This window comes from Tamandua tetradactyla, chromosome 17 (genome assembly GCF_023851605.1).
Source record: "Tamandua tetradactyla isolate mTamTet1 chromosome 17, mTamTet1.pri, whole genome shotgun sequence".
NCBI classification, from domain to species: Eukaryota; Metazoa; Chordata; class Mammalia; order Pilosa; family Myrmecophagidae; genus Tamandua; species Tamandua tetradactyla.
Genome location: NC_135343.1, coordinates 17,344,102 through 17,366,927, shown reverse-complemented (window position 1 = coordinate 17,366,927; position 22,826 = coordinate 17,344,102). Strand labels below are relative to the sequence as shown.

Sequence of the window (22,826 nt, the reverse complement as noted above, 5' to 3'; positions counted from 1 at the left end):
TCACCTAGAACTTCATATATGTGGGATCATATAATTGTATTCTTTTGTGAAAGGCTACTTTCTTTCAGTGGTTTAGATTTATCCATGTTGTAACATTAATCAGTATTTTGTCCCTTTTTATTGTTGAGTAATAGTGCATTGAATGAATATACCTCAGTTTATTCTTCTGTTGATGGAACCTTGACTATTTCCAGTTTTGGGCTATCATGAGTAAAATTGCTGTGAACTTTCTTGTACAGTTTTTGTGGTTGTTGATATTTATTTTTATTTATCTTGGAAAAAATATCTACGAGTGGAATTGCTGGGTTATAGGGTAGGTGAATGTTTAAGTTTTCTTAGAAACTTCTAGACTTTATTCTAATGTGGTTGTACCATTTTACACTTCCATCAAGGATGCAGTAGAATCTGATTATACTGTGTCTTTGCCATTATTTGAAGTTAGTTTTTAAAATTTTACCAGTTTCCATGGTTGTATAATGATTGTATAATTCAGTTGTTCTGCAATTCATTGTATAATTGTATGATTCAATGGTTATATAATTCAGTGGTTGTATAATTCATTGTGTTTCCCTGATAACTAATGACATTGAGTACTTTCTCATGTGCTTATTAGTCATTTATATTTCTTCTTTTATGAAATGTCTGTTCAAACCTTCTATGCATTTTCTAATTGGGTTGTTTTCCATTTCACTGTTGAATTGTGAAAGTTTTTAAATACATTCTGAATGCTAGTCCTTTGTCAAATATATATTTCACAAATATTTTCTCCCTGTTTATGGCTTATCTGTTTATTTTCTTAAGGTGTTTTTTGATGAGCAGAAGTTTTTTATATAAATGATGTCTAATTTATCAATTTTTTTTCTATTATAGTGATTGCTTTCCATGGCCTAAGAAACCTTTGCTTATCTCAAGAAAGGAATGTATTCCTTACTGTTTTCTTCTAAACGCTTTATAGTTTTAGCTTTTGCATTTAGGTCTATGATACACCTCAAATTAATATTTGTGTGTGGTGTAAAGTGGAGAGCAAGGTCCATTTTCTTTTTTCCATTATGGATATTCAGTTATTCCAGCACCATAGTTTGAAGAAAACTTTCCTTTACCACTGGTGCCTTTGTTGAAAATCAATGCATATATAAGTGTGGGTCTGTTTCTCAGCTCTCTATTCTGTTCCAGTGATCTGTTTGTGAATCCTTATGTCAGTACCATGCTGTTCTCGTTTGCTAAGCTTCCAAGAGTAGATACCATACAATGTGTTGGCTGTTAACAGTGCAAATTTGTTAGCGTACAGGCTTACAGTTTTGAGTTAAAGGTACAAATCAAGGCATCATCAGGCAATGCTTTCTCCCCACAGACCAGCTGCTAGCAGTCCTGGACTCCTCTGTCACATGGCAGGGCACATGGTGTCTGCCAGCCTCTGCCTTCTCTTCCAGTTTTCATTGCTTTCAGCTTCTTGCTTCCATGGCTTTCTTCCTCTTTGTCTGAATTTTATTCTGCTATAAAGGACTCCAGTAAGAGGATTAAGAGCCACCCTGAAGGAGGTGGGTCACATCTTGAGTTAAAATTCTAGTCCCCAAAAGATCTTACTTAAAATGTGTCCACACCCACAGTAATGGATTAACTCTAAGGACATATTTTATGGGGTACATACAGCTTCAAACCATCACATATTCTATCTTGATTACTGTAAGTTTTTACTAAGTTTTAAAGTCAGTATATCCTCCAACTTAATTTTTTACGATTGCTTTGAATATTCTATGTCATTTGTTTTGTTTCTAATGAGTATTGTAAATGGAATTTTTTTAATTTTCTGCTAATTTTTTGTTGCTAATATATAAAAATATCACTGATTTTTGATGTTAGCCTTGATTCCTAACAGCCTTGCTAAGTTCACTTACTAGTTCTCATGGGTGTAGATTTCTTAGGTTTTTCCCATGTAGAGAATTATGTCATCAGTAAATAGATTAGCATTTTACATCTTTCTAATTCTTCTGCCTTTTATTTCTTCTTCTTGACTTATTGCAGTGGCCTGAACCTTCAGTACAGTTTTGAGTAGGAGTGGTGAGAGTAGGCATCCCTGGCCTTTTTTTTTGCCATGGGCAGGCACCAGGAATTGAACCCAGATCTCCAGCATGGCAGGCCAGAGTTCTACCACTGACCCACTGTCACACTGCCCTGGCCTATTTTTTTATATTTAAAATATCTGAGGTCTCATACTATAGTAATTGTATCTTTAGTATTTATTGTGTGAAAAGATGCATAGATGCACATGGATACACAGACTCTTGCAAAAACTCTATTGTCTCCATAGGAACTAAGTTAGCATTTTGTTATATGGAAATCAGTGTCCTTTTTACATTTTTGTTTGTTTCCATGATGTAATTGTAAATGGTTTTAGTTTTCTAGATTTTCCTGTTTGCTTTCTAGTATAAGCAATTTTTTAAAAATGTCATCTTATCCCTCTTTTTAAAAGGCTAAACATTGTTGGACTGTGTGTGTGTGGCTATTTCTCAATAAAAATATTTTTTAAAAAAGGCTAACTATTCCATCAAGTGATTAAACTGTAACTTAGTACTAATAGTAGAAGTGGTAGTAGCAGTAGTTCTTTATGATGGATTCCTAGAAATGGAATTGCTCTGCCAAAGGCTTTGGAAGGTTTTGGGGCTCTTGATATATATTGCCAAGTAACATACTGATTTATGATGCCACCAGCAATGTTCGAGCCTGAAAAAAACTTCCCCTGTTAGACAGGACTCTTCTGCCGATCTTCATATGGGCTCGTTTCTGCACGTGGAGCATAAAGGCCCTGCCAGAGTCCTCACCCTCTCAGTGCCTCCTTTAGGTGGAGTCTTGTCTCAGAAGCAGAGTACATGTGGACTAGTTCATAGGAAATTTCTTCTATATGCAGTTCAACTCCTGATATTTGAAATCTGGAGATAATATTGATAATTTATTAAATTAAGTTTACCATCCCCATTACCCTATTCAGACCTACTATAATCATTTCTGGTTTTCAAGTACATTTAGTCTAGACAGCACACAATAGATAGTTCATACTCATATAGTATCACACCAGCATCTTCCCAGGAAAGACAAAAATCATTAAGGATTTGATTAGGTCATCATTGGTTTGATTTCAGTTTTGTAAAAATAAGTTCTGTTGCAGTGAATTTCATTTTTAGTTATACTAGAAAACCAGTAGGAAAGTAGATGACTTTGATGGCACCCTACTATGATGTCACCCCCAGTTATACATCAAATGTGAAGCAAGTTTTTTTACTATTATAATTGTGATACTCTCTCACATGTTCATATTTTAGAAAATAAAAATCATAGTATTTAGTAACCTTTTTCAAGTAGTGGTTAAAAAGAAGTCCAGGATGACTCCAGGGTTCTGGCCTTTTCTTTTTCATGTGTAGGAGCATGCTGTTCATTAAAGTCATTATCCTTTATCTTTGTATGGGCTGGAATTTTTTTATAGCTTGTGTTTTATATCTGCTTATAATGTTTTTGAATTATGAATGTTTAATTTTTATGAAGTGAAACCTATTCTTTTTCTTCTATGTAAGATTCATCTTCTCCTAAGATCTGTCATCTTTGGTTCACTGTTCCCCACATATTTTTTTCATTCTTTTTAGTCTCATTTTTCACTCTATACATTTTGTTATTAATGGTTTTATTCAGTGCTTAGAGTATCCAAAGTACTGTAGTAGGACCTGAAGAATATAAAAATGAATGCAGGTGCTTTATACCTTCAAGGAGCCCACCAAGTAGGGAGAATAAAACCTATGAATAATCATAACAGAGATCAATAATTAATAAGTGTCCCTTGCAAAGTGCAAAGGTTAGTCACAGGAGAAATAACTCATTTCCAGATTAGAAAATCTCAGAAAGATTTCATACAGGAGGGGACATTTGGGCAGGAGGAAAAGAGATGCTTAAAGAATTGGAGACAAAAAAATATATAGCTCTCAGATTATGTTTGGTGAGCAGTTAATAGTCCAATAAAAATAATAAATATTTATTGAGTACTTTCTCATTGCCAGGCACTTTATAAGCATCGTCTTGTTTAAACCTCACATCAATCCTATGAGCTTGGTATTATTGTTATTCCCACTTCTTTAGGTATACACACAGCCTTGGACAGGTTAAATAAAGTACCTAAGACAATTCAGCTGGCACAGCCAAGATTTGAATCCAGATTTGTGACACTCCAGAGCTGAAACTCTTAACTAGACCATGAACTAAAAGGCTAGCTTAGAGTCAGATTTGAATGTAATCATAATAGTCTTTCAAGTTAGGGGTATCATACCCTTAAGGACAATATGTGTTGTTCAGTACAGAAAAATAATAGGACTTGTGTTATGTGTGCTTCTTAGGAGAAAATAACCCTGAGGATCTAAAATATGCTGGCTTTGAGTTATTCTCTATGGCTGAAATTATACTCTGCCCTTCCTCTTGCGAAAACATTAGCTTTTACAATAAATGAAACTTTGCCTATTTATTTTATAAAGACTCTAGAGGAAATGGATTCTTCTCATAGTGTATAGAATTTTATGCTATCCTGCTGCATAAATGATGTTTCCTGAATATTACACTAAAAAAGAATTCCCTTTCAATATTTTTTTTTAGAATGAGATAATATATTTTTAAGTAAGCAGTTTGATAGCAAATACATTTTAGTAATAGAGTTAAATTATAGAGCAGGGGTAGCATGTCATCTTAGAAATGCACCTACCTCTGCCAGAACATTTTTTAAATGAAAGAGGGTAGGGGGAGAGGGGGAGGGAGGGAGAGAAAGGAATAATGCAAGAACTGTAGGAAATGTCAGTTAAAAAACATGATAAGAGAACCCATGCTATAAAACAAATAAGAAGAATATAGAATTAAGAAACTATTGCTACAAATAGATTTTATTCCAGTAGTCCTTTAAAGCCATCCTTCTATAAATCCTTTGTACTTTCATCGGGTTCTTCTCATACTCACCTGATGACTTCACTTCCTACTTCATTGAAAAAAATCAGCTACATTCCAGTGCCCTTCCTCAGATCTCTCCAGTTTTGTCCCATTCTTCCCTTGACTCCCCCATCCATTTCTTGATTCTGTTGCCCTTCTTACCCTCACTTCTCCCTACCTTCACTTCTGCTGCTGTTGCTGACTTTCTACTTATTTTTTGGCTATTCTGTTGGTCTCTGTGTCATCACTGCCTCACCTTTTAGCAGTGGGGGTTAGGGATTGAGAGAGAGAGTGGGGTTGGAACGTGGCAGCTGAATGAATAATGTCCCTTAGTTTAATCGATTTTATGACTATCTCTTGTATCTTTAATGTCTCCCCTACTTGTTCCTTCCCTTTTAGCCCATAAACAACTTTTTGGTGTGGTCTTCCCAATACGCATCCCCTAAAAATGAAAAGCAGCAATCACCTTTTATCTTACTTCCCCTTAAAATTTCCCATTTCTTCTCCTTTTCACTGCCAAACTTCTCAGAATTACCTGCATTTGATTCTTACAGAATTATCTGCCTCTGATTCTTATTGCCTACCGTCTCCCAGTTCCTTATAGTTTAACTCCTCAAAACATGGTATTCTTAAAGTTAATGACTTTAGTCTTCTCTTCTTCTATGTGTTCTCTCAGATGATTGCCCGCACGCACATGACTATCCGTCTCTTACTGCTGCACTGATAATTCCAACCCCAATTCCCATCTGTATTCCAAGCTTTTCTCCTGAGCTCTAGTTCCACCTTCCCATTCACCTGTGACTACTATGAATATCTTAGTGACCCAAACTCAGTATACCTAAAACTAAGCTTGTATCCCCTTTTCTCCCGCTCTTTATAACTCTATCTTCTTCCCTCTCCTCAGCCCTCCTTAACAGTCCCCCAGAAAAGACAGGGAACAAGAAAGGCTTAGTCTTCCTCTGTTGTCCCATGAATAATGACTAATGGTAACTACTGTCTTTCCATTAAACTAGGCTAAGGCTAGAATGACAAATTCATTCGTTCATTAAACAAACTTTTATTGAATTCCTGTATTCCAGGTACTATTCTGCTCTGGAAGCATTCAAAGATCCCTGCTCTCAAGAGGACACAAAATACTCAATCAGCATAATAAATAAACTGTATAATATAAAGGGTGATAAATGCTGTGGGAAAAAAAGTAGAAGAGCAGAGTAATGGAAATCAGGGTTGCCAGGGTTGGGTTAAGGGCTTGCACATTTAAGTAGGGGAAATAGGATAGGCTTCATTGAGAAGAGGACATTTAAGAAAAGTCTTGAAGAGGGTAAAGTAGTTAGCTGTGCAGATATCTGTAGGGGAATGTTCTCGGAAGACTCCCTAATGTTGGAGCAAGCCTGGCACGTGGGAGCTGTCCTGGCATGTTTCAGTGAATAGCAAAGAAAGCTAGTGTGAGTAAAGCAGTGACCCAAAATAAATGAAGCAAATACTGACAGATTTGGAAGAAGAAATTCATAGTTCTATATTAATAATAGGACACTTTAATATACCACTTTCAAAAATAAATAGAGCATCTAATCAGAAGATCAGTAAGGGAATACAAGACTTGAATGATACTCTAAACCAACCAGATCTAACAGACATATATAGAACATTTCACCCAACAACAACAGAGTACGTATTCTTCTCAAGTACACATGCATCATTCTCCAAGGTAGACCTTATGTTAGGTCACAAAACAAGCCCCAATAAATTAAAAAATAGTTTTAAAAAAAGCATACAATGTATCTCCTCTGGCCAGAGTGGAATGAAGCTCAAAATCAATAACAGGGTGAAATGCAAAATTCACAAGTATGTGAAAATTAAATGATGCATTCTTAAACAGCCAGTGGTTTAAAGGGGAAATCACAAGGGAAATTAGGAAACATCTTCAAGCAAATGAAAGTGAAAATCCAACATACCAAACTCTGTGAGATGCAACAAAGGCAGTACTGAGAGGAAATGTTTAGCCCTAAATGCTGACATTTAAAAAGAAATTTCAAATCAGAGACCTAACCTCAAAACTGGAAGAACCTGGAAAAAGAAGAGCAAACTAAACCAAAACAAGCAGAAGAATGGAAATAAATATTACAGCAGAGATGAGTGAAAAACAGAATAAATAGAATCAACAAAACCAAAAGTTGGTCCTTTGAAAAGATCAATAAAATTGACAAACTGTTAGCTAGACAAAGAAAAAAAGAGAGAGAATACAAATGACTAAAATCAGAAATGAAAAAGGGACATTACTACCATACCCACTAAAATAAAAAAGACTATAAGAGGATACTATGAACAACTGTATGCCAATAAATTAGAAAAAATTTATCTAATTAGGTAAATTAGAAACACACAAACCACTTACACTGACTCAAGAAGAAATAAATTTCAGCAAAGCTAAAACTAGAAAAGAGATTAAATCTCTTATGAATATAGATTCAAAAATCCTCAACAAAATTCTAGCAAACTGAATCAAACAGCACATTCAAAGAATTAGATACTAATTCAAGTGTGATTTATCCCAGATATGCAAGGGTGGTTCAACACAAGAAAATAAATTAATGTAATACACCACTTTAACAGAATGAAGGAAATTAAAAACATGCTTATCTCAATTGATACAGAGAAGGCATTTTACAAAATCCAGCACCCCTTCTTGATAAAAACTCCTACAAACTAGGAATAAAAGGAAACATCCTCAACATTGTAAAGGGCATGTATGAAAAACACACAACTAACATCCTACTTAATGGTGAAAGACCTAAAACTTTCCCTGTAAAATCAGTAACAAGTCAAGGATGCCCATTGTCAGCCACTGTTATTCAATGTTGTATTGGAAGATCTAACCAGAGCAATTAGGCAAGAGAAAAAAAAATAAAAGGCATCTAAATTGGAAAAGAAGAGGTAAAACCTCTATTTGCAAGAACATATCCTACATACAGAAAATCCTAGCAAAATCCACAGGAAAGCTCTTAGGTTTATTAAATGAATACAGCAAAGTGGTGAGGTACAAAATGAATGCTCAGAAATCAGTAGTGTTTCTATACACAAGATATCAGAAGAAGGAATCAACCAAAAAGTTCCATTTACAATAGCAACTAAAATAATCAAATATCTAGTAGTAAATCTAACCATGAATGTAAAGGGCTTGTTTACAGAAAACTTCTAAACATTGCTAAAAGAAACCAAAGAAGACCTAAATAAATGGAAGGATGTTCTGTGTTCATGGATAGGAAGACTCAGTATTATTAAGATGTCGGTTTTACCAAGAGCAATTTACTGATTCAATGCAGTCCCAATCAAAATTCCAACATTCTTCTTTGCAGAAATAGTAAAGCCAGTCATCCCATTATATGAAAGGGCATGGGCCTCCAAATACCAAAACATCTTGAAAAAGAAGAATGAATTTGGAGAATTCACACTTGCTGGTTTTAAAACTTACTACAAACCACAGTAACCAAAACAACATGGTACTGGTGCATGGACAGACATATAGAGCGATGGAATTAAATTAAGAGTTCAGAAATCAACCTCACATATATGGCCAACTGATTTTTTACAAGGGAGCAAAGTCCACTCAATTGGGAAAGAAGTCTCTTCAGCAAATGGTGCTGGGAAAGCTGGATCTCTAACTGCAAAAGAATGAAGGTGGACTCCTACATCACACCATATACACAATCAACTCAAAATGGGTAAAAAATCTAAATATAAGAACCAGAACTATAAAACTCATAGAAGAAAACATAGGGAAGCATCTCCAGGACCTTGTGTTAGGCAATGTTTTCTTAGACTTTATATCCAAAACACAAGCAACAAAAGAAAAAATAAATAAATAGGACCTCATTAAAATTAAAAACTTTGTGCCTCAAAGGACTTTGTCATGAAAGCAAGAAACAACCTATAGAATGTGAGGAAATATTTGGAAGCCACATATCTGCTAAGGGTTTAATAACCAGAATATATAAAGACATCCTCCAACTCAATAGCAAAAAGACTAACAACCGAATTATAAAATGAGTAAAAAACTTGAGTAGATATTTCTTCAGAGATGATGACAGTTAGCCAAAAAGCACATGAAAAGATGTTCAGCATCATTAGCCATAGGTAAATGCAAATGAAAACCACAATGAGATACCATTTCACACCCACTAAAATGACTACTATTTAAAAAAAGAACATTAGAAGTGTTGGAGAGGATGTGGAAAAACAATAATACTCATTCATTGCTGGTGGGAATGTGCAATGGTGCAGCTGCTGTGAAAGACAGTTTAGCAGTTCCTGAGAAAGTTAAGGATAGAATAATATGACCAGGCAATCCCTCTTCTGTGTATATAACCTAAAAAATTGAAAGCATGTACTTAAACAGATGCTTGCCACCCCTGTGTTCATAGTGGCGTTATTCACAACAACCAAAAGATGGCTGCAACCCATGTGTCCATCAACCAATGAATGTATAAATAAAATGTGGTATATACATCCAATGGAGTATTATTTAGCCATAAAAAGAAATAAAGTTCTGATACATGTGACAACATGGATGAACCTTGAAGAATCATGTTGAGCAAAATCTAGACATAAAAGGACAAATATTGTAAGATCTCATTGATTTGAAACAATTAGAGTAAGCAAACTCATAAAGTCAGAATCTAGATATAGTTTACCATGGGACAGGTTGGTGATAGGGACTGGGAGGTTAAGGCTTAAAATGTACAAGGTTCCTGTTTGGAATGAAGGAAATGTTTAGGTAATGGGTGGTGGGGGTGGTAGCACAATATTGTGAACATAATTAACAGCACTGAATTATATACATGAATGTGGTTAAAGGGGGAAATTTTAGGTTGTATACGTGGTACTAGAATAAAATTTTTTAAAAATTCCAATGGACTGCACACTACAGTGACCCCTAAGTTAAACCATGGACTATAGTTAATAGTTCAGTTATTAAAATATGCTTTTATCAGTTGTAACAAATGTATCATATAAATGCAATTTATTTATAATAGGATGACATATGACATCCTATTATAATTTTATGCATGTTTGTTTTGTATACCCACAACTTTTTAATGCATGATTGTTTTGTATACCCGCAACTTTTTAATGCATGATTGTTTTGTATACTCGCAACTTTTCTAAAATAAAATAGAGAATCAAAGATGAATACATAGACGAACACTGAGGAAAAGGAATCTGTCAGGAATTGATAATTTAATAGAGCAAATGAAATATTTGATTTTAAACATTTTTTCTGTAGGCTTTGTCTAAGTTGTATATGTGAAACTGTTGCTAGAACCTCTGAATTATCCTTTATGGCATTACCTATCCCACATGTTGAGGAATTTTTTCAGAACCCCTTGTTGATAAAGGATTCTAGAATCTCCCCAAATAAATCTCATTCACCTTCACATAGTTGGGTACAAAGCCCAGGCCCTCCTAGATTTTACAGACTAGACCAGCAGAGCCAGACGATGAAAGAGTTATTACTGAGCATTTTCTGTCATCATCCAGGGGCCATCACCACTTCCTTATTGTGTGCTTTCATAGTGTTGAGGAGTATAAGTCGTGAGTAAACCTGCTGCTATGCTATGAGTAGAATGTGGCCAAGAAACAGCCTATTCAGGAGTTACTCTCCTACCCCCACCCATGTGTCTTCTGTTTTCCTCCTCTTTTGGTGGATCAAGAGAGCCAAAAGCAATTATAAGAGTTCACTTTTTTCTTGAACAAAGTGTCAGGAGGTGTAGTGTCTTGTGCTGCAGATTATACCGATCTGTACTTGTCACAGTGAGACCTGGCACTCCCCTAAAGAATCTGCTGCATTAAGAGTTTGATTCACCCCAGATAGTTAATTGAAATTCATTATGCTCTTGATTTGACTTGAAAAATGCTAGGAAGGTTAATGCAGGTCTATCATTTGACACTCATTTTGATAAAGTATTATCTAATATTTGTTATTTCCCTTTTGGTCATTTAGGAGAATTTTAAAGAGATGAGTTTCTAGAAGTGGGTAACGGTCTGAATAGCAAGAATGTAACATCCAGACCCATTCTAGTGGACATTTTCTCCAACCTTAACTTGAAACTCAGCAATGACAGAAGTCTTCTAGCTAATAAGCAGCTGTGATGTTGGGAGTTTTGTTTTTATATTTGTTCTTTGCTTGTTTGTTTGTTTTTATAAAACAGCATCAGTAGATCATGACATTCACTGAATTGATTTTCATAGTTTTGATTATGAGCAACCCAGAAGGCTGATGACTTTTGATGATTTGTGATTTTCCTGGAGGGTAAGTCACTTGCCTACTGAGTATGTGTTGGGAATTGAATCATGTCTTCCACAAGGAAAGGTTCAAGTCCTAACCCCCAGTCCTGTGGGTGTGAACCTATTTGTAAATAGGATCTTTAAAGATATTATTTATTAAGACAGGTCAGAGTAGGGATGGAACCCATTTGTAAATAGGCCCTGCCACACTGAAGGAGAGTGGGTCTTAATACATATGACAGCGTCTTTATAAGCAGAGGCAATTCGGACGCAGTCAGTAGAAACTAGAGGAGGAGACAGAAAGAAACAGATTGCTATGTGATGATGGAAGCAGAGATCAGGCCAGCACCAGAATGCTCCAGACTTCAGAGAAAATATATATGGCCTGCTGATACCTTGATGTTAAACTTCTAGCCTCCAAAACCATGAGACGATAAAAACACACCTCCCCACATCTAAAATTCAGCACAACTTTGGTGCATTGGCATGCCAGCTAACTTTCCTACAATGATAAAAACATGTTTCTTTGTGGGAAACATACCTGAAAAGAAAACCAACTGCAAATTCTGTGAAATAAAATGAATTCTTTTATTTCACAGAATTTACCTAATTAATATTCTAAAGTAAATATTAGATAAATAGACCTAATAAATTATGTGCAAATTTGAAGTATCAGATTTTTCTGGAATTGTCTCACAAGAATTGATGACATTTCAATGTGAAAATTGAGGCAGAATCACTGCTGGGTCTAGAGAAAGATGCCTTAGGATGTAGATCAATTTGTTATCCTACATTAATATCTTCTTATGAAGCTAAGAATAGAAAGTATTAGATTGCCTTTTCATAAAGAGACATAGGATCATAAAAGAAAGGCTAAACCCTAAAAATAAAGATGCTAAAAAGGCTGATTCATAAAAGCTTTAAAATATTTTTTTTCTTATTAGGAGCTAAAATCTAAACATCTTACTATAATTTCTAGAAAGTAACATTCATCATATTTTCAAAAGTGTCTCTCACAATAGAGAACAGTGATGAAAAAGAGTCCACCCACTTAAGAATAAGATGACAGAGCTGTCGAATTCTTGGATCTGTCATAGCTAATGTCTTATGCACTGTCCCAATAAACATCCCACATCAACTTTCTGGCAACGCTGGTGGGCAGAACTGGAAAGTTCAAGAAACTGAACCCTAAGATAACTTTCCCCTAGCTCAGTATGGAGGCAGTGCAGTGTGGCTGCCAGTGTTCAAATCTTGGTTATTTGACCTGGGAAAGTTATCAGAGCTCCCTTTACCTCAGTATTCTCATTTTTTTTTTAATGGGAATAATAATAGTACCTACCTCACAGGATTACATGAGTTAATAATGTAGACTACTTAGCATCTGAGACAGAGTGAGCTGTTATAATTATTACTGCTGTTATTTTTGTTATAACTGAGAAGAGGCTGTCAAGCAGAATAAAAGAGGGGAGGCAGCTACTGCCGCCGCCACTGCCATCCGTGCGTCCTTCTGTCTGCTCTGAGTCCTAGCATGGACACTGCTGCAGCCAGCCAGCGTGCCATGAATTAAGAAACAGAAGACAGTTAACTAGCAGATATCCACCAGTGTAGTCTACCAGGCCCACTACGTGAGCAGGAACAAGAGAGGGCATGTGGTTGAGACAAAGGGGTGCATTCCAAGGATGTACTGTGTGGATAGGTCTTTCTGGTGCTGGAAAAACAACAAGTTTTGCTCTGGAAGAGAGTACCTCGTTTCCCATGTCATCCCTTGCTACTCCCTGGATGGCGACAGTGTCCATCAGAGCCTAAACAAAAACCTCAGATTCTCTCCTGGAGACAGAGAAGAAAATATCCGCCATGTTGCTGAAGTGGCCAGGCTGTTTGCTGACGCTGGTCTGGTCTGCATTACCAGCTTCATTTCTCTCTTCACCAAGGCTCATGAGAATGCCCACAAAATCCATGAATCCACAGGACTCCCGTTCTTTGAATATTCATAGATGCACTTCTAAACATTTGTGAAAGCAAAGACTTTTAATACCTCTAAAATGGGCCCAAACTGGGGAGTTTAAAGTATTTACGCATATTGGTTCTGCCTGTGAGAATTCTGAAGCTCCTGAGTGTGTGCTTAAAACCAGTTTGTGCTCCGTGACTGTGTCCAGTAAGTAGTAGAACTTCTGTGAGAGCAGAGCGTTGTACTCCATATACTGGTCAAGGCATCCATGAACTCTTTGTGCCAGAAAACAAACTCAACCTAGTTCAAACTAAGGCTGAAACTCCCTTCGTTTTCAATTACCAAGCTTGATCTCCAGTGGGTTCAAGTTTTGAGTGAAGGCTGGGCCACTCTCTGAAAGGTTCCATGCAGGAAAAGGACCACTTGCGGTCTGTACACTTTGGCACCCTGCTGGATGACGGAGTTATCAACTGAGCATTCCCATCGCACTGCCTGTGGCCACGGACAAGTGGCTGGATGGGTGTGGCCAGTTTGCCCTGGAACACGGTGGACAGAGGGTGGTTGTTTTACAAAACCTAAATTCTACGAACATAGAAAAGAGGAGCATTGTTCCTGTGTGTGGGTAACAACATGTGCGAAACGCCCCCATATCAAATGATGATGGAACGATGGGCTGACCCAGTATTGCCTGATACCTCTGAAGTTCGAACAGAAATGTGAATAAATGAACGTGGGTATGTAGGCAGGCTCTGGTGCATTTGTTAATATTCCTTACCACCCTCAAAATGCTACTAAATCATACTTTCTGAATAAAGTGTTAAAAATGATCAGGAAAAAAGAAAAGGGGGAAAAAGTTACAAATGTTAGTCCCTGAGAAAAATTTATTATCTTACTATTCAGTCCTAATGTAATTTGGGACACTTAACATTGAGAACTCTTGGGTCTCCAGGCTGAAGAAATGTTGGTTTCTCTCCTGCACGTCTGGCACAGGAGGGGTGAGAACGACTTGCCAGTCAGCCATAAAATTATACTTCTTTCAGTCCCTTCAATCTCTGAAGTGTTTGTTTGTCCTTCTCCTTTCTTCTCCTCCTCAGGTTTAGATCACTGTGTCTGGAGCCTGAAACTCAGCGGTGTATTGATTTTGTCTCCCTGTATCTACCCACCCTCCTTTCCTGTCCCCAGTCTAGCTATGGATTTTAATCTTAGCCTGTCTTCTGACTTTCTGTGTGACTGTAACAAGTCACTTTGACCTCAACCACTTTGACCTTCTTCCACTTTAAATGGAAGAAAAATGTCTGCCTGTTCAGAGGATGGCTAGGATTAATTGATATGGCAGATGTTAAACATTTTCAGAATACTTGAAAAGAGGATTATTTGACAGGATGACATTCATAGTAAAATAGCTGTTTCCCAAGAAATAAAGTTCTTTGCCTCTGATACTTGGATTTTATCCCCTTGTAGTGCCATAGCTGTTTAATATCAACTCCTCCACAACTAGCCTGTACATTTTTGAATATGACTTTTTTTTAATTTGCCCTCCTCTTACAAATATTCACAGGCACTAATCATGTTATAGCTGTACAGTCAGTAAATTAAATTATATTAATTCTAAACACAGTGTTTTTGAGCTGTAGAGTATGCAGCCTTTGAAACCACTAACTTAATTTTGTCCAACTCTTATTCAGTAACTAAAAAAAAAGCCAAACTTTTTTCTTTTAAATTTGGTTTAAAAAATAATAATAAATTGCTCCTAGGCAGTAGTCCTGGGTGCCTGATTTTATCTGGGATCTAAATCTTGTGTCTCCATTGGAAATTTTCCAAAGTAAAAGGGCAAGGAGTGCTAGTGAGATGTGATGTGTTCTAACTTTTACCTTGGCTACAGCCCTGGGTCTCAGCTGTGTGACTTTAGGCAGATCACTTAATATGAGATATGGTTCCCTTATCTGCAGATCTACCTTCACAATAAATTTTTCAGAGAATCAAATGAAATCATCTTTATTGAGCACTTTCAAAGAATCCATCTGCATATAAAATCCTGCCTCTAAAAGAGCAGATATAAGTAGAAGACTATTTCCCATTAATACTGTTATTACTTAAAAGTAGACTATAAGCTCATTCAAGGTAAAGGCCATTTTCATCTTTTATAGTCTTCCTCCACAGTAAATAGATATTTATTGAATAAAGCTGAATCTGCTTTTCTGAATTATTTTTAATTGGCGTCAGCATTTTGTCACGCTGTTTTGTAGAGCCTTGATTTCAGCCAATCTTTATAATTTGCATATGTGTATATAAGGCATCTAGATTCCCTGAAAAAAAGGATGGTCAAGCTGGGTAATACTGGATTGTTATTAATGATTCTGTTTTTGTTGTTGTTTAGAAACTATGTAAGACTGATTTTCTTATGTTACTTGTAAATTGATTTCTAAAGTTATTCTGAAAAAAAATGATTTTAGAAATATTTTGGGCAATAATAGCATCATTTTAATACATGTTATACCTTCCCATTTTTATACACATTCTCATTTAGATATATATTTAAATACATTTGTTTTTTTTAGTTATGGTTTTAATTATAATTACATAAATAATAATCAAGGCTACTTAACTTTGTGGCATTGTCTGTTATTTCACTGATCTTAGATACTATGTGTGATGAAACTATGTAAGCAACGTCGTCACAGATTTCTGAAAAGAAGATATCATTCTAAATCTTAAATTTTTAGGGGATTTCTGTGTAAGCACATTTTAACTAGCATTTTTTAAAATAAAGTTAATTCCCTGTACTAAAATGCTAAAAATATATAAACTTTAAAATAAAACACTGTTCTTGGGATATGTCCTCCTGCATAGAATTAATGCAGCATGCAACAAGTATCCAGTTCCTGTGTGAAAAAGAAGGAAACATTTATAAACCAAGCTTTTGAAAGACAAGCTGCATTCCTTAATCCTGACACCCTTTCCTTTTTAGTTCTTCTTTGTTATTTTCTGCAACTTATAGATACAGGAGTGTGTAGATGCAGGAAGAACTCAAAAAGATACTCCCAAGTGGTACAGTGTGATGACGTTAAAAACGCTTCCTCCACCACCCAAATAACTATGACCTTTAAAACTATACTTCCAGATCAAAGATTGAAAGGGCTTTCGGAATAACCCTTTTACCCTTTCTGAAAAGGTTACTTTTAAAAAAGTTTATCGGCAGCATGTAGGTTTAAAAAGCCAGTCAGCATAAATTCCCTTGGAAAGTTATTTGCTCTAATTTTCTGGATTTGATAATATGCTAAGAAAAACCATATAAATATTATTTTCACTAGAAATCTGCTAGGTTTTGCAGTACAGTAGGTAGTACTGTGGGCACCTTCATGAATGTACTCTGCTTGAATTTACCATTACTTGTGAATTTTGCACCAGCAAAGGTGAACCTAGTTCAGTGTCTTGGTTTAATAAGGAGCTTAGAAGTTTTAAAAGATTCCTTGATGATAATTAAAGTGCAATTCACATAGCTGCCCCTTTTATTTGATGCTGAAAAAGCAGATATGGTAAAGCCAGTGCTCTTTCTTCAAGCTAAACTAAATTTGTGCTGCTAAATTCTCACCTGTGTAAATTAATCTCCTCTCTATAGTGTATTAAAGGAGTAGCAGGTTTTAGTCCTTTTTATGTTTGAATTTATATTCAGCATATTATTTTAAGAGCAGTATATATTAATAATTATAGTATCTGTGTGTTTGGAGTTACGTATTATTCCTGAACTTTGCATTTGTGTCCCCCTGCTAGATCTACAGTCACAGTATGAAAGGCCAGATTTTCTCTTAGCATCTCCCTCTCTTTTTAAATAATTGAATGCTAACCTGTATTAAAAATGATAACTTGCTTTACGTGTAGCTACTCATTTCTAATATGACTATGCTTTTGCATTTATTTTTTTGTTTATTGCTTTAAAGCTGAGTAAAACTAATGATAAAAATTAAGCACACATGAAAGTCTGTTTAAAGTGTTGCGAGTAGATAGGCTACTAGAAGTACTCTTTGTGTGTGGAGTTATAAATCGTGTGTTTTGCCCACAAAGCACATGATAATGTTAAGCTGTTTTTAAAGTGTGTTGCATCACCATGGTTCTTCTGTGCTCTGGGATATCATGTTGCTTTAATGTAATGAACCAAGTCCTCAGCCCCTAAATCTCCATGCTGGAAATGATTACGTAAAGCTGAATAGCTATGTCTGAAGTCTTGTGAATCTTAAGAATTCCCTGTCCTTTCGGAAAAATCTTACAAAGATTTTTCTTATTTGGGAAGAAAAAAATCTTGCATTTGTAATAAGCTTCTGTTGAGAATATCGGTGATTTGGGGCTATATAGCATTCTGGTTGAAAAATAGGCATTATCTCTGCTGCAAGGTCTATATTTTAACTTTGTACAGATGTGTGCTAAAAGGACATGATGTGCTTATTTGTTGCATTTATACTACTTTCTTACTTTAAGTAAGATGGATGAAATTACGTATTAAATAAAAACAGAAGCTCAAACAGCAGTCCTTAGCAAGCTAAAAAAGTTTTCCAGGGACAGTGAAGAAAATGAAAATATGACTGTAATAACTCATTGACTTTTGATAGAATTGTCTGTTTAAAAGTATGTGTATAACAATTTCTTTGTGAAATTGGCCAGTGTTAATCTGCAATTAAATTGTTTGGGTGAAATGTTATCAAAAGTGTTGTTTTATTTTTCTGTCTTAACCTAACATACTACTTTAATTTTGTCGTAACTGCTTTAATTTTGTTATACACATAGACACATACATATGCATGTGTGCGTTTATGTGAATAGTCAGTATCTAGTATTTATTCCACCATATGTTAGCTAGAGAGGTAGAATGGCATAGTGGAAATAACATGGTCTTTGTCATCAAACTCCAGTTAGTGGAAGTAGCTGTGTGGCCTTGGGCAAATTATTTAACCTCCCTGAACTTCTATTGTCTCTGTCTAATAGGCTATCTACCTTTTAGGATTATTGTCAAGATTAAATAAGAAACATGTATCAAGCACTAAGATAATACCTGACATTTATTTGTCAATACCTGTCCACTTACATTCTGTACTCCAAGCTTCATGAAATACACTGTATTTTAACTTGGTACTTTTGAACTAGAACACATAACTAGTACCAAAACTTTGCTTTGGGTATTACTTATCACACTCAAATCTAAAGTGAAAATTCAGAATTTTTAGAATAATTTTTCTTAAGGTACTTATATATTTATTGAGTAGCTGCTGAGTGTAAAACATTGTTTTCTATCATAAACAGTTGAATGTATTTGAAATCCAACAAGGGATTGCTTTTGAACTGCGATTCCCAGTTCATTCTGTAGTCCCTTTACCCATTTATTTGCTGTTTTCCTTTCTCTGCAACCTTGTTGTAGCTTTGAGAAAGTTTTTGAAATGAAAAAACATTTGACTTTGTTCAAATTTAAAATAGAGTTGATCAATATGAAACATTACCAAGGAGCACAATTTGGTGCTTTTTTTTTTTTTTTTTTTTAATTTGGTGCCTTTTTATTGATTTCAGTTACCAGTGCCCTCAGGCTCATGTGTGTGAAAATGAAAATGATATATGTAATATGCATCCAGGTTAAACAGACCAATTTTCTTCTTACATCTGCAGCCACCATAAACAAATTCTTTATGTGGAAGTCACTTTGATAGCAGTTCTCTCTCTCTCTCTCTCTCTCTCTCTCTCTCTCTCTCTCTCTCTCCCCCTCTCTCCGCCTTCCTCACATACAATCTTAAAACTCCAGGTGACCTGCTGATGTGGTGTTTTTCTTATGAGGCCAAAACTTGTACTGTGTTTTGGGAAGTTTATGCCATTTTGTTACTTTTATTCATTATAAAAAACTATTTTAGGCTGTAGATTTATAGCCTAGAAATATACTTTTTTTGGCATTTTAACAGATTTCCATAAGCCAGAATCATGGGGATTTGGAAGATACTCTGCTAAGTAACCAGTTGTAAACGAGTAAAGCCAAGAGGATGAGTATCAGGAAAGCCTGCTCAGCAGGGCATGTATTATTTAGAAAGTTGTGTAAGGAAGTTGGCTGTGGGCAGAGGTTGTCATGTGACATCTGCCCTGTCAGTCAGAGCTCCAGCAGCTGTTCCCTGTCACCAGGGCCCTTGGTTGCTACTGCCCATCCATCAGCACTAACAGATACCAGCTGCTCGGCTGGGCTGGGGAAACCACGGATCCAAAGATTTACTGTATATCTCCCTGGTCACTAGATTGGATGGAAACTCATTTCCGAAGAGGGAGAGGCTATAGAAATGTAAGAGTGTTATTGCATGTGTGACCCCTTAGAGACTCCTGGGTTAAATGAAAGGTGAGAGAGTTTTCTCCACCAAATACCAGATTAACAGTCACTAAAGATGCCTTTTCTGGGTGAATACAGCACTGCAAAGAGACTTGAAATAAGCATTCCTTTTGTAATGGTGCAGCAAACTGCCAAATTCTGATTAGAGACAAGCCTCCAACAATTTTCTTTTTTTCCCTTCTTGTATTCCAGAGGCGTCCTTAGAGGAAAGGGTTTGAGAGCGTTAGTATCACTATCTGTCTGTCTACTGTGTTGACATTTTTAAAGTGCCATTAATCATAGGAAATGGAACTTAAGGACATAAAAAAAATAGCCAAAGAATGTCAAGAAAGTAAGCTGTAGCTCAATATTCATATGAAATTGAAAAAAACACACATTTTAATCCTTTGTTATTTCTTTCATCAATTTATTACTGTTGCCCAAAGCTGAGTAATTGAGAGGCAGCTGTACAACCAAGGAAACTGGTAACAGGGCAGAGGGAAATTAAGAAAAGCAGGTATTTTTATTTGCAAATACTGCAGCTGTATAATGTATAAAGTATACAAAAATAATATTCATCCTAAGATTGTATAATTGGGGTCTTACCTGCTTCCTTTGCTTCTTAATTACTTCTTTTATGGAAGAAAGTTGTGCTTTCTTTTTAATACTCCCTCCCATATTTTTTTCTGGTGACTCCGAATACAAATTAAGTTAGTTTATACAAGGCTTGATTGTTGATGGAATTTGAGGATTATTAGGCTTGTTAGCATGTTATACAGGTAATACTCCTTTCATAGATACACAAAAGTAAAAAGCAGTGATAGACACATGAATAGAATAATTCACTTATCAAAAACTGGCAATGATTAGTGCATATTTTGCTAGATTAGGGTATCACCAACTCATTGTTGCCTATTAGCTCATTTAAATTCAAATCCTAACTGAAACTTTAGAAAACTGAGGCAAACAAAGGTAGCCTTATTTAGAAAATATATGACACTAAGCTATAATGATCATTACACTGTAAAATGTTATTTGTGCTGCTGACTCTGAACAGTTACTTCGTTTGAAAAATAACACAAGAATCTACATTCACCTTTCCCCTTTTTTCCAAAACAGATCACCCTTTGCAGTGTGGGACACATAGTAGGTGCTCAGTAAAGGCTGATCAGCAAGGCTGATCGATTGCTGTTTGGATCTGAGGAGAATAAATTTTAGGGTGACCTGTATAAGGAGATAATTAAATACATAATATGAATAAGTGTTGGGCTGTTTTTCCCACTACAGGTTTTTATTATTCACTGGAGGGACACTTTGTGAGATTGGAAAGCCTGAAATGCAACAAAAAATAAATTCCTTCCTTGAAAAGGAAGGAATAGAGAAAACTGCAGAAAGATTACAAACAACCGTACCCACCCTGCAGGTCATCATCGATGGTCTCAGTCAGCCTGAAAGCTTTGACTTTCGAACAGGTAAAGAACTGAACTTGAACTACAGCACCTTGCATTTATATAGCTCACATTATCTCCTTCCACCTTCACAACAATCCTACTTTTCCTTATTCTGTAGGTGAGAATTAAAGCCAGTGATCTTCTTCAAAGTCGTTACAATTGCTTAGTATCCAGAGCCAAAGCTAGAACCCAGGTCTCCAGACTCCTCGTCCCAAGCTTACTTTCCATTATACTAGACTAAATGCATCATGCCTGTACTGCTGCGTGCATGGAGGCACACATTTTTCATGATCCTTTTGTTAGCTGTTTTTATCTCATACAATCCAGAAGTCCAAAGGTAACGGTTTCAATTTACAAACTAAAAAGTGAATCTTCTTCCTGTATTACAGTCTTCCATGTTCCTGGATTCTGTGTCAATGAACACATTGAACAAATAAGATATTATCTCTGTTGATTTTCCTTCTAATTAAAGAGGCTCTCAGCTTTTGGTATAGGTAAATGGTAAAGGAAGTATAACAGCCATAGTTGAGAGCAATGACCTGGTGAAAAAAGAATTACGGTATCAACTGACTTACTTCCCAAGGAAATTTGAAAAGGAACCTGTGAGATTTAAGTGAATCTGCACACCCATCTCATAACCAGTTTTGATAATACCGTGTTTTTGGTTAGTGTGTGTTGTGGTGGTTGGACATGTTTTTGGAAAAGGTTTAAGGAAATTTAAAAACGCACCCAGCAAATTCATTGTACTATTCCTTCAACTTTTCTGTAGGTCTGAAATTTTTAAAAATATCTATGCCAAAAATCTAGGGGTAGAGTTCTATATGTTCATGACTTATCAGCCAGCAGGAATAATAAGTAGAGTAGTGGGTCTCAAAAAGTAAGATTTGGGGGTGGTATGCCAAGACCACCGCTTTCGGTGATTAGCAGATCTCTTACACTGGGTTTTCTTGTCCATCTTTGTTTTTCCTTCATGGTTTTGATTGTTCTATTATTGCAATTACAACGGTAGACTCAGAGCAAAGAACAGTCAAATTATTTGGTTCAGTTAAACAATCAACAGCTGAGTAGAGGTCCACTTACCTGATAATGCCTTAGTTGAGCAGAAACACAGATGCACTTTGACTCTAGGCTGAACTTTTCAGTTACTTCAGGGTTTATTAGTATGATAACTGAAATTTCAAATAAGTCTTTTTAACAAACTTTGGAACTGTCCTCTAGCATAAGTCACAGTTTTCAAGATGTCTGAGAACTTTTGTTTTACAACTGCACACATCTATAAGAGGAAAGGCACAGGAGTCATCCTTTTGAAGGAGCAGATAGTATTTTGGACATTTCCATATTACATTATTTGTTACTTCTTGTTTCTCCATTTACTCAAAAATGTTTCCTTTCTTATTGCCTCATTCTTTTCTCACATTCATCATGTCTCCTGTTTTCCCAGTGACATAGTTCCATTTTTATTAACATTCTCTGGTTGCTAGTTAATTTCCATACTTGGGTTCATCAGAAGCAGCCTGGGGACAAGGGAGGAGTATGCAGTCTTGGCTTTCAGAGTGTCAAAATGTGCATGGTACATAAAATTTTTGAATTTTCAGGAGTCCAGCCTGTCTTCAGGACCATGTTAAGTAGTCCCTGACTCTGATTTTCCATTCAAAATTAAACTAAGCAGCTAATCAGGAACCCTTGGGGAATCTGCAACAGCTGAACCTCTGCAGAAAGGAGAAGGAAGAAAAGAGCTTTCAAGCATAAAAGCTTGTTTACAGGCCTCAAAAACTATCCTACTTCTGGCCTTGATCAACGACTTAGTTTCACTTTGCTTTAACACAGTCCTTGCCCAATGTAATATTACTTTACAGTAGGT

The 22,826-nt window shown here is 35.9% G+C and overlaps 1 protein-coding gene and 1 pseudogene across 3 annotated transcripts in view; both read left to right on the top strand.

Annotated features, from left to right (window-relative positions):
* The window catches only part of SRBD1 (S1 RNA binding domain 1), a 280,304-nt gene that overhangs the window by 255,226 nt on the left and 2,252 nt on the right, over window positions 1–22,826 (top strand). Inside the window, exons 20-21 of one of the 3 annotated variants that reach the window (XR_013164245.1) lie at window positions 20,802–20,986; window positions 21,084–21,302. Coding sequence is in view for 2 of the 3 variants with exons in the window: in XM_077134136.1 (XP_076990251.1) it covers window positions 20,802–20,986 (185 nt within the window). In the remaining variant the exon portion in view is untranslated. Of the gene's footprint in view, window positions 1–6,032; window positions 13,029–20,801; window positions 20,987–21,083; window positions 21,303–22,826 lie in introns of those variants that run through there. The other 2 variants (XM_077134136.1, XM_077134138.1) reach the window with 2 other exon arrangements.
* LOC143661653 (bifunctional 3'-phosphoadenosine 5'-phosphosulfate synthase 2 pseudogene) lies at window positions 9,646–18,671 on the top strand (annotated as a pseudogene).